Source organism: Anser cygnoides, chromosome 21 (assembly GCF_040182565.1).
Source record: "Anser cygnoides isolate HZ-2024a breed goose chromosome 21, Taihu_goose_T2T_genome, whole genome shotgun sequence".
Lineage (NCBI taxonomy): Eukaryota > Metazoa > Chordata > Aves > Anseriformes > Anatidae > Anser > Anser cygnoides.
Window position 1 is genome coordinate 5,949,090 of NC_089893.1, and position 12,025 is coordinate 5,961,114.

A 12,025-nucleotide genomic window follows, 5' to 3' on the forward strand; every position below is an offset into this window, starting at 1 on the left:
TGGAAGAGGTAAACTTGGTATTACACTGGGCTGTTTGTTCTTGGTAATATTGTGTTAAGAGCCGAGTAGACCTCTGGCTCTCCTTGGAACAAAGGCTAACATGCCTCTAACTTTCTCCCAGTTACTAAGAGTTCAGAAAGTCAAAGGATGGTGATTTTCCACTGTATGTCTCACAGGGATGTTTGTTTGCAACAACAGCAACTGCTTCATTTGTTAGGTATAAAACCTCCTGCCAAGGCCGCTAATGTTTTTAAGACAACATAAAGAAGAGAGAATCACGAAAGTTTATTGACCAATTTTCATTATGTTCTCTTTGTAATCTAAGGACAGTTCTACAAACTGTTCCCTGAGGGCTTTATAACTGAGCTTAGAAACCAGGCTGATTTTTATCTTAAATCCCACCTTAAACTTTGTATGTTATCAGAAAGCTACAAAAGTTGCTTTAAAACAGGAACTGGGGGGGTCATTCTTAAATTCACTGTTCTCTTGAAGGCTTCAGAGTGCTGTTGAGAAGCTGTGCAGAGTCCCCAAGGTGACCAGTGGCCCTTTGTGCTTGGTGCTCTGAGCTTGGTGAACTTTTAATGCTTAACAGGTGGATGAACAGACAAGCAAAAACAAGAAGTGGGTTGCAGAGAATTTTGTGCAAGCAATTCAATTTTTAAGGGGATCAGTTACTTTAGAGAGCTATGGATTCTCAGGAGGCTGTTTGGCTGCCTTCTGGTCTTTGGTCTTCTCATCTACTTTTTGGTATGTTTTAAATATTACATAAATAATCGCATTCACTAAAAATTCTACTGCTTTGCTCTGTGATAAATGCTGGAAAGCCTTTCATTTTGCTTTTTGCCTGTTTGAATATTGGAATCCAGCCGTAGAGTTAGACTTATTTGCTTTCTAAGCCATTTCCAGTTTTGCTGGTTACAGAAGTGAGTTTTGAAACTACCTGCTATTACCCAACAAGTGTCTCTTATCAGAGAAGAATGGAAAAGACAATCCATATGGAAATGATGGTCAGAAAAGAACATGTCATCCTATCTTGCAGTTTGCCTAAGTTTAAGTAATCCTACTGAGAAACACCAAAGGGACTGGCTTTTGATTCACGTAGCAGCATCCTGAATCTGCTTCTAGCCCTGAAAGAAGAAATTTGCTCTTGCCTAATGGAAGCAGATTGAGTTTTACTGCTGATTTGAGGCATAATTAGAAAGCTCATACTGTCACCACAATGACATGAGGTGACAGAAAAGGCATGACTGAGCACTGTCTCTTGCTAAGATAAAATGCATATAAGCTGCATGTTTTCCTAGCTGAGCTAAATTTGCCTGCCAAACACATGAGCCAATTTAGTGTCAGGACTTGAAAACTGTTGATAATTGGTAGGTGCTTGATGAGGGCTTGGGTTCCATGACCAAAATCACCTCTGTTTGTCCAGAGTTCCATTCTTAGGCTTATTATTTTTCTCTCTGCATCAGTGGAAGGCAGTCAGAGAAGAAACTTTCCTTTTCTAATCTGGAAATTTTTATTACCTTTCTTCCAATGGGGATAAAAGGGAACAGTTGCACTTTAGTTCTGATCTGTTCCCTGGCTGGACACAGCTCTATTAGGTGAATTGCAAGAAGTTAAAAGCTCGTAGCAACATGACCTAGCAGCTAAAGGATGAGATTAGGAATTCAGTTGAACTCTATTTCTGATTGACAAGGCCCCCCAGGTGGCAGAGCAAGTCATTTACCTTACATCTAGCTTAAAGTAACCTTTCCCTTAGAATGGATGATTTCCTTTCTGGATGCTTTCCAGTGGCAATAGCAGCTCTGACTTCAAGAAGTAACAGGTCTATATGAATGCTTTTTTTTCCTCTTACCTTGCACAGCCACCCGTCTCCTCTGCCTGTGCTCTGAAACAGTGGGTGCTCTGTGGGGCTTGCTAAGGCACTTGTGGAATGGGAGGCTTGGAAGGAAATTGGTGTAAAGGAAGTCTTTTTCCTCACTCTTACCTTGGGTAAGATAGCTTGGCACTCAGTTGGATATTGAGTGATGTAGCAACGATGACAGAAAAACAGGGGGGTTCTTCACTTGGTAAATACTTATGCAAAGCAACAGGGAATTTGAGCAAAAGGAAGACATAGGAGTGTGTGTGGCACCATCTGGGGATGGAAATGCTTTTTCTGGTTTGTCCTATGGGGGCTGTCAGAGGGCTGTCTGCTGAGGCCGTGGCTTCAGTTTGTTAGGCAAAATGAGGGAATAAAGGAGAACTTAGGATCCTTGCTGTTGGGCGTCAGGCAGCATGGGTTTAAGTCTTGAGTTTTCTGGGTTCTGACCAGTAAATAATCTTTCTGCTGCAGTTTTTGTCCTCCCTTGGATCCCTGGTACCTCCAGGCTGTCTCTGCTGCTATAAATCTGCTCCTCGCGGCTGGCTTTTTCTTGTCTACTGAAGCAGAGTGTGAGGTAGTACCCGTAGGGTTGTGGGAAGAGTGGGCCCTTGAAAATGAGGATAGTTCATGTCTGATATGAGGTCTTCTGTGCATCTGTTGTGCCATTTGGCTTGGGTGTGGTAATGTAAATAGGGAGGACAAAGGGTGTGAGAAGTCTGCAGGCCAGAGGCTGGGCGAGGGGGCTTGCTTGTGACCATGCCTTGCAATTAAATGTCAGTTTTCTGACTAATAGTGCTTGAGGAGAGCTTTTGTCTCAACCCTGGTGCTACATCATAGGTAGGTTCCTTTCTTTGCCTGTGTTTCTGGAAACTGGCAAGTTACTGGTGCAAAATTTACAGGTGTTGTAAATCTGATTCCATAGATTAATGCATTTAATAGCAGTAACTGGGCTTCTCCTGGTTACTCTCTGGAACTGGAATTTGCTTTACAGCTATAGGGTTCCTTCTGGTCAGATAAAGGTGAGTAGTTGCAGTTTAAGATGTAAATGGGATCTCATGAAGGAAGAGTGGATTAGTTTTCCAATAAAGCTTTCTCATCACATGTCCTATACATGCATACCTGTGTAGCTAAGTTTTTTAATGGAAGAAATGTTCTAGCAGGGCATGGAAGTGATGAACTGTTCTTATAACTCTGCAAGTCTCCAAATTTATGCTGAAGTAATTGATCTTCTGGTGACTGTCAAAATCCCAGTTGGTGTTCTTGGATTATAATTTGGGCAATAAAAATAGATGCTTAAGTCAGACCTAAAAATCCCTTGCTGCCTAGCTATTTTAAGATGCAAATATTTAAATTTTGTGAATCTGTTTGGAGAAGGCATGTTTATTTAAATCCATATCCCAATGTCAGAGGCCACAGGAGCTGAAAGCATAAGCTGTTTCAGTGACTTCACTGCAGATGCAGGAGTAGCTCCAACTTGGTGGCTGCATTCCTCCAGTTTCATTGTGGGATCCTAAAATGAAAGTGTAGTGCTGCCTTTGTAGTGCAGGGGGGGCTGACTTTGTTTGCCTAGGTGTCAAAAGCCCTGAATTTATAGGAGACATGCTGAAGCTTGGGGCACCTGATGGTTGTTGCTGTCTAAACATGTCTTGGAGTTCAAGGCACAAGGGGTTTTATTAAGTGTGGTGGCTTGGGCTTTGGCATCTCCACGTAAACCAGTGACAGTCAGTAGTATTCTGTGCTCCCAAGGTCAGGCTGGGCCACATTTATTCTAGTTACTCGCGTTCCAGAAAGACTAGGAAAGTTTGAGCTTCGAAGGCAGATGCTCTCCCCATATGCTCAATGTGATTTTTTTTTTTCCTTACAGCATCAAATTAGAAGCTTTCTCATTAATGATTTTAAAGAGGAGCTGTTTAGCAGGACTGATGCCCTTGTTATACTGGGGATTTTATACTGGCTTTGTTGTTCTTTGCTTGCTGCTTTTAAAATCTTCTGGAAGAATGTGTGCATATGGGGGGGAAAAAGAAGGGGGAAATTCAAGAGCTGAATTTGGGTAATGCATCTTTTAGTGGAAGCTTGTTTTTAGTATGGAATAATTATTGTGAATATGCTAAATGACTAATAAAATGGGTTCAAACCTACTCTTTCCTAAATGTCTGCCCTTGGGATTGAGAGACCTATTACTCTTGCATTCATTATTAAATACCTTGTTCTTGAAAGAAGCCTCTAGGCCACTGTCTTCCTCATGAACTTTTATCTCTGGTATGTTATTGCTGTCTTTGTCTTTAATGTAATCAGTTGGCTTTGTGTTTGTCTTGGCCTCGATGGTAATGACCATTTGGATGGGAGGGGGAGGGAGTGTCCTGAAGATGCTGCAACTCCCTGTATGCAGAAAGACATGGGCCTGGCCTCCGGCCTTTCAAATGGAAATCTCTAACAGTGGCCACTGCTTCCCTGGCAGATAACATAGATCCTGGCCCAAGAGGGAGCAGCTCCTGACTCTGCCTTAAGGTTAGCAGCAGTTACACACTACCCTCAATGCACATGAGCTTCTATAAATGGAACCAACTTTCTGCTCCAAGCTTGTGCGCTGAATTTCTGATCTGTGTCAGGGATTTATTTGTACAGAACTTTGTTCTGACTTGTCTTATAAAAAAAATTGCAAGGTTGGAATTAGTGCTACACCTGCCAAAGTTCTGACGTGTTTGCACACAATTAGGATTATTGGGTTTTGGTGTCTGCCAGCATTTAACTTGTTGGAGATGGGGTCTTTTTCCCTGAGATGTGTCAGTTGCAAGTGCACTTACTGCTGTAGGTGTTGTGAAGCTCTGGCTGTATTGCACTCAATGTGTTTAGTCCTCAAGTCTAGCATAGCCTAGTGTGTCAGGAAATGAGAATGGGTGAAAAGGGTACTGAGCGTATGAGGTAATTCACTGAAGTCAAACAGTAGCATTAACGTAACTAGAAAAACCTTCTAAGGGGAAAGTTAAAGTTGAAAGGCACTTAATTTAGCTCTAAGTTTTAAACTACTTGCATGTATTACCTACATCTACAGAATCACCATACCTAAATGAAATTGCAAAATGGTATTTCATTTTTTTTTTTTTGCTATTCACCTATGGTATCAAACGCTGAGGGTCAATAAATAAGCTGTTTTATCATTTCAAAGGGCCATGTCAGCCTGTCAAGGACTTGATTGTCTTAATATCTTTCTTTCTTCTCCTTATCAAACTGTTAGGGATTGCAACAGGAACTGATAGCTGGAAAGTTCATTGTTACGTAGCTCTGCCAGAACTGCCAAATACAGCCTACAGAGTGATTTTACTGCATGCAAGGCTTAGATAATAGGATTCTTTCCTGAGGAAAGGAAGCTCAAAGCTAGCGTGGTTGTTGCTACCAGGTCTGTTTTGCCCACTCCTGTTGTTAGTGACAACTGCAGCTTCTCAGACTATAGCATTTCTTTGCATCACATTACTTTTGTTCCTTTTGTAAATGGGTTTTCTGAAGTAAACAGGAGTTAAGAGTAGGATGCAACGGTTCACTGTAAGAAACGTAGCACCTACAGTTGAGCACTTCTGTCAGGAGAATTCAACTGGAAACAGAAGAAAGAAAAATATCTAGCATAAGTATCTAATCTGGCCTGACATCCATGGCTTGAGGAATGTCAAGTTCTTATGGTGTAAATGGCTTGTAGGCCAAGAACTCTTCACGGAAGTGATCTAGAGTAATAGAATTCTTCTGTTTTAAAAATTTTTTGTAGTACACGTGTGCTTTCATTTCTCCTCTTCAGCACTCAAAGGTATTGAGATGCCTTTTAGCTTCCGAGTTACCCATCCAATGCCTTGATTCAAAACTGGTTTGGTCATATGGGGAGGGAGGGATGGACCATGAGGGGAAATGAGGTGAAAAGCTAGGACCTGCTTCTGGAACACTGTATCTTAAAAGAAAAAAAAAAAAAAACAACAACAACACAACTGTTTCCCGAAGAAACTTTCACGTTTATGTACAGCTTATTACTGACAAAAGTATAAATTCAACCCTGTGGTCAGCTTGATCATTCTTTCTTCTGGGTAAGGTGTCTTGAGTGGTGTAAGTTCAGGTAATGTGGTCTAGCTGAAGTTGCTGGTACTCCAGCTGCCTTGCACAACACCAGAAACTGTTCAATTTCTACTTATTTCCTACCTTTAAGTAATCTGATTTCCTTTCTCCCTGCTCATGCTTATTGGTAAGTGGTTCACATTCTAGCTTTGAGGGGGAATAAATTTCACTGCTCCATTTTTTTTCTTGGAATAGAAAGGCCAAACCTCCCTTTCAAGTTTCCTCCAAGGACTTGTGAGTAAGAACAAGGTCTTTTTGGCTTTTCTTATTGTATTGCCACCAAAAAAGTAAAAGCTAGTCCTGGTGCATTTCATAGGTGGATGGAGCCTATTACATTTGTGAACAATTCAGGAGTTGTACCTGCAGTCCTGAGCTACCTGCTTTCTCTATTCTGTTCAGGATAGAAGTGAAGATACATTCCTGCAATAGAGATGTATGCAAAAAGCCAAGCTGTATAGTAACAGAGTTCTGTATTGTAGGTGTTTTTTTTTTTTCCCAAGTTCTCATTGCACTTCCGCTTTGCTTTCTCTATCTGGGATGGTGGTGATCTGCCTTGAAGGGATACAACTCAAATATTTTGTAAGCAGAGAATGCTACAGAAGTGCTGAGATTGTCCTGTGGCTTATCTAGGAGCAAAGCTTGGAGCTGCCTGACTGCCCAGAGAAAAAATACTGTAGCAGTCAAGCAGTATTTGACTATTGGTCTTGTGTCAGAAATGGGATGCGTGGCAAAACTGAAATGTTGGTTTTGCCCTTGAGTCAAGTCTTAGCAGAAAATAATCATATTTAGACGGGAATAAATAGGAACCTGTTGTGCAACCACAGGCTTAATCCAATGTCTAGGTGGGCTCTTTTTAGTGTTTTATTTTTCCTTTGTAAAACTGCATTTCTTTTGCAGCTTATCAATATCCCTGTAAGTCTCTGAGGTCAAATTCCATTCTCTGAAGCACTGGATTAGCTTTGTGCTGACTCTCAGCTTGCAGAAGGGAGATTAGAGCCTGTGGGAGGTAAAATGGTAGAGCTGGCTGTAGGGGCACACATTCTTTCTCTTCGCGAGGAAACAGAATGTGGATTTCTATCTGAAAATAAGCAGGGGGATGCCTGATGTCCAACTGCATAATTACCCTAAGTGTAGGGAGCATGTTTTTTGGTACTGTTATCTTCTTGTTTACCTTCAAAAGTCACCATCTTGGCTTCTGTGGAAAACCCTGTGTAACTTTCTTGTTCTAAGAATATTTTAAGCTGTGCTTTGACAGCTCTGTTTTCAAGGATGCTTTTCTGAGACATCAGGTGATGTGTGGAGTAGCAGGCTTCTGGAAGGGGTGAGCTTTGCTTTTTATAGACGAGCACTCAAAGCAGGAGAGACAAAGATAACACAAGCAACTAGTTTGAGTAGTGGCTGTATTTGAATAGCAGCTGTATCCCTGACATTTTTGGCTTCTGAGAACAGAAGTTTCCAAGTCCAGGTTGGCTAACCTCAGACACTGATTACAGTGTTCAGATTACAGAATGCCTGGATGGTCTTTTTCAGACAGAGTACTGCTCACTTTGCTTGTGGTGTCAGCCTGCAGAACTGCATAGTTAGGGAACAGTACTTTACTCATGCACATTGTGTATGCTCCATGAGCTGAAGAGCAGTGCCTTTGGTTCTGTGCCTGCTTATGCATAGCTAGTAAGAATCATAGGCAAAGTGAAAAGTTTGTTCACTGAGAGGTCAGAGGATGGCTGTGTTCTGTGGAATATTGGTACTTTATAGAATCACAGAATATTCCAAATATTCCAAGATGCAAGGGACCCACAAGGATCATAGAGTCCAACTTAGGTAAATAATATTCTAGTATAATAGTGAGCAGATGTAAAATATTCCCTGTACAGAGTTAGGCCAGATGTGACAGTAACAAAGGAGGACCATCTTCTGGAGAAGCAGTTAGCTAAAGTTGCGGGGAGGTGGCTGTGATGCCTGTTAGAGAACTTCAGCTAACTTGTATATAAATGTTTTCACAACCCAGTGGTAACCAGAGCGCAGTGTGTCTCCGCGTGTATAATGCTGCTGTTTTGTATTAGATCAGAAAAATACACAAGCTGTAGCCTCTGTGTGAGGGAGACTTTGATGCTGGGGGTAGTGGGAGAGTGTTTCTTCCACCTGAAGGAACTGGGAGATAACTACTTTTCCTTGCTCTGCGTATGCTGCTGTGTACATCAGCCAAGCAGCCCAGCTGTGCAGCGTGGGACATGCTGAGTAGGCTAGTGCACCCTGCTGCTCCCTGCTTCCATTGCGTCTGCTAGCTGAGATAACCTGGGTGTCTGTTCTGCAGCGTAGACAAACTTTTAGTCCCTGACGGCAGTCCTGTCTGGCTGCCGCAGTAGTCTTTCACACTAGGTAAGGCCGTTCCCCTGAATGCTGCTCTTTGGTTACAGCCTGTTAACATCCTTGCAAAATGTGATTGCATCCAGTCACATGTATGCTCAGATTTTAGAGAACAAACACTGGAGTTTGCCAATGGCTGAGGTTTGCTTACAGAAGAAATGGTATAGGAGCTCAGCGCCCTGAGTTAGACGGTGGTGGTGGTGGTGGGGAAGGGTGTAGGTAGGAGAGATCACTGGGTTTTGTTTGGGGAAGATTTTTTTGATAATCTGCCTTCTACCCTGTACTCAAAGCTACACTTCACTTCTCTGACCACGGTCCATTAGCAGTCTGGTTCTAAGAATAAATGTTCTTAAGGAAATGTGCTACTTTTATTCTAACACTTAATCTTGGCTTATGGTGGGCTGTATCAACCTGCTAAAAACAGCATACCACACCACCTTTCTCCGACATAGATTGTACAAGTCAGCCTGACCCCAGAGACCTGGCATTTGCCACAGGGTGGGATGGATAGTGTTTCTGATGGAACTGGAGCTCTTGTATTAGATGCTGTACTGGACTGCGGTAAAAAGGCACAGGTATCCAAGAGATTTCAACTTGATTACAGTTGGTGAGGTGTCCAAATCCCTAGGGTGTGTTGTTAAAGAGGGAAAAAATGGTCCCTGGCTATTGAATTAAAATGAAGTGCAAAAGTGAAGTAAATGTGATCCAGAAGAGGATCACATATCACAGGTATGAGCTTCATATGGCACGTGAGTGGTATGCTCTACTTGGGTGATTTAATGCTAGAACAAACCTGATTACCTGTTAACCTGATCTGCTTCAGTATCTGTGTTTTCTGTATGTCACACTTGTCAGGTATGCAATCCTAGTGCCCTAACCTTTTTGATGCTGGAAACAAATACTTAAACTCCCACAGAATACTTCTAGTTTTGCTGCAGGTGGGGGGATATGGGTACACAAAACCTGCCCCTCTCTAAATCCATGCGTAAGTGGAGGAAGTATAAACATTCAGAGCCCTCCACAGCACAATTCAAAGCGCTTTGTTTCCAGCCCCAGTGCTCTGTTAGGTAACAATGTGGGGTTCAGCTTCTCTACACACCTTCGTTCCATGGCAGACCCTCGTTCTGATGATACTAGGTCTTACTTGTAGTTTCCACATCTGCAGCTGTTTAGCTGTTATGTGTGGGGGAGTTGTTGGGTTTACAGCCTCATTATCATTCCTTTAAATCTCTTTTAGGTTGCCTTGCAAAATTCCACCTGACCTGGGAGACGAGTTTCTACAGGAATGGCACTGAGGATGCATTGGAAAGGAAGATCCCCTAAGAGGGGAGCTCCTGCTTTGTGCCCTACAGCCAGAAGAGGGTTAACAAGGCACACAGCTCCTGTGCAGGCAGCGTGTGTACTTGGCAGTGAGAGATGTGCTACAGTGTGAGAGGAGGAGTGGAGCAGCTCTCGGCTCTGTTTGCTGCCTCTCACTGACCTCACATCTCTGGAGCTGGAGTCCTGTTCACAGCGAAGGGTCCCCTCCTCCCAGGCTTGTATCCTACCTCTCTGGATGGGGATCTTCCCTTTGCATGGTGGCGTCTGACTCTGACTGCTGCTGTGAGATGCTGGTGCTGGCTGGCTGATGAATGAGTGCCCCTCCGAGCAGAGCCAGGTAAGACAGCCCTACATTTGTTGCCTTACTCTTGTCCCCTTTCTGGCCAGCATCTGGCTCGGGTAACCCTGGGAGTCGGTGGCAGTACTGTAAGCACAGGGTTTGGATGGTCTGTGGGGAAAAAATCACTGTGCTGATCTCTTAGCATAGAATAAAAAGTGTAGGTCTCTGGGGACATCTCCCCTCTGGATGTGTCCTGAGGGGGGACTTGCATTATTTTATCTATGTTTCTTGGGGCATTGAGGTTACTGCAAGTCAATAGTAAAGCTATTAACATGGAATGTTGAAAAGGCTGTGATGGGAAAGATCGCCTTATGTATCTGAAGGGATAAGAAATTTGGTTACTTTTCACTTCATTTTATAAGATTTAACTGTCTGAGACGTGTTTGGGAGTCACAATACTAAAATACTATACACCATGGAAGAATGGAAGTCATGTTCCTTCACACAGGAAGGATGATACTTCCCAACAGTATATTTAGCAACACAGTATTTTGTGGATCTCCTGAATATTGCAAAACATTATGCAGATACTGCTTCAATTTCACAATCAAGCTCTACGATCCCTGTGCTCATCTCTTATTTCTATAGGTCTTTTCCTCTAATTTTATCTGGTTTACTTTTTTTTAAAAAAAAAAAAAGCTTTAAGCTATTAATGTGTATTCTTAGTTTGCACGTTTGTCTTGGAAGTAAGCAAATGTGAGTTTGCAGGGTACTGAATGCAGCAGGTTAGTCTAGCCCTCTCATTTGGGTCAGGTTAGAAAAGCTGTGACAACAAATTTGGTCTGACCATGCTTCATAGCTAGCTGTGTGCTCTTAGAACGAACTTGAACAAGGTTTTGAATATCCTGCATAATTCACGAACTCACTGTCATATATGTATGAGAGGAGGCATTACTTTGCAGAGTAAATAAGCAGTTGCCAAAATCCCCTGCCGGAGTATGGGCAGAGCAAGGCAAGGATTTTGGCCACACTGATTACTCACTGAGTATACTCAGCTCATAAAACTTACACCTTTCTCAGAAGTGGGGTTTAGGCCTCAAATGGTGACAGTATTCGTCTTTGTTGCTATCTGGTTGAGAGTCTCTTAATGGCTTTCAAATTTTTGAAATGGAAGGGAAAGACAAGATTTGTTAGCCCTGTATGGTTATATGTATGGAGTGAATGCAGAAGTAACAAACTTCATAAACCGTTGGAATTCTGATTGAAACTTCTATCTCAAAGAAAAACAGATGAAGCGTTGGCTTAAGATCTAGGAGGCATTCCCCTCATTTTTGGTTTAGTATCTTCTGCAGCTACTTAGTGTCCTGTTGCTTATGGCAATTGCAAGCATGTAAACAGCAGTGAAAGAGCACTGCAGTTTGAGGGGAGCTGATCTGCTCCTCTTTCATCTGTCTAATAAAAACTTAGATCATGTGACGTATAATCCTTTGTGTCTGTGTGCACGTTTCAGGAAGATGTTCTGAAGCAAATGGGAGAAACTTAAAATCAATAAAAAGATCAGAGGTGTTATGTTAATGTTTTCTGCTTTTGATCTTCTCCAAATAAGCCTAAAACTATTAGGAAGATGAGAAGAGGTTTATTATAGAACTATATTAACTTTCATAAATTAAATAATGCTCGTTTGTCTGGGTTAGATAACCTCTGAATGGTTCCTTTTTTTTCCCTTTGCAAACTGTGTTCAGTGGATACCAGTGGCAACGCTAGCTCAGGTCTTGCAAATCTGGAAGTTCAAGGCTTGAAGCTCCTGTTGACTTTCCCTCACTGAGTGTGGAAATGGGGGAATAAATATTCTCATTTTGTTGCCTGTGCTGCAAAGAAAATGGTCACTTATTCTTTTTACCATTAGTTGTCTTTTGATAATATAAATATTTAGCAGTAAAATTCATGTGATTTATCTATTTTTCACTAGCAAATCAGGGATCAAGGACTCTTAGCAGGCAGGACTTAGGAGGGAGCCCAGAGGACTATTAGGAGGGAAAACCTCATGATGCTTTTGAGGGTCCTCTGTGCCAAGGAGGCATGCTGGTTAGGTTAATGATAGA

General features: G+C 42.2%; 1 protein-coding gene across 1 annotated transcript in view; it reads left to right on the top strand.

Moving 5' to 3' along the window:
• Window positions 1-9,608: 9,608 nt before the first annotated feature.
• The window catches only part of GRAMD1B (GRAM domain containing 1B), a 135,153-nt gene continuing 132,736 nt past the window's right edge, over window positions 9,609-12,025 (top strand). Inside the window, exon 1 of the mRNA XM_066981325.1 lies at window positions 9,609-9,980. Within this exon, the coding sequence (XP_066837426.1) occupies window positions 9,955-9,980 (26 nt within the window). The 5' untranslated portion in view covers window positions 9,609-9,954. The remainder of the gene's footprint in view (window positions 9,981-12,025) is intronic.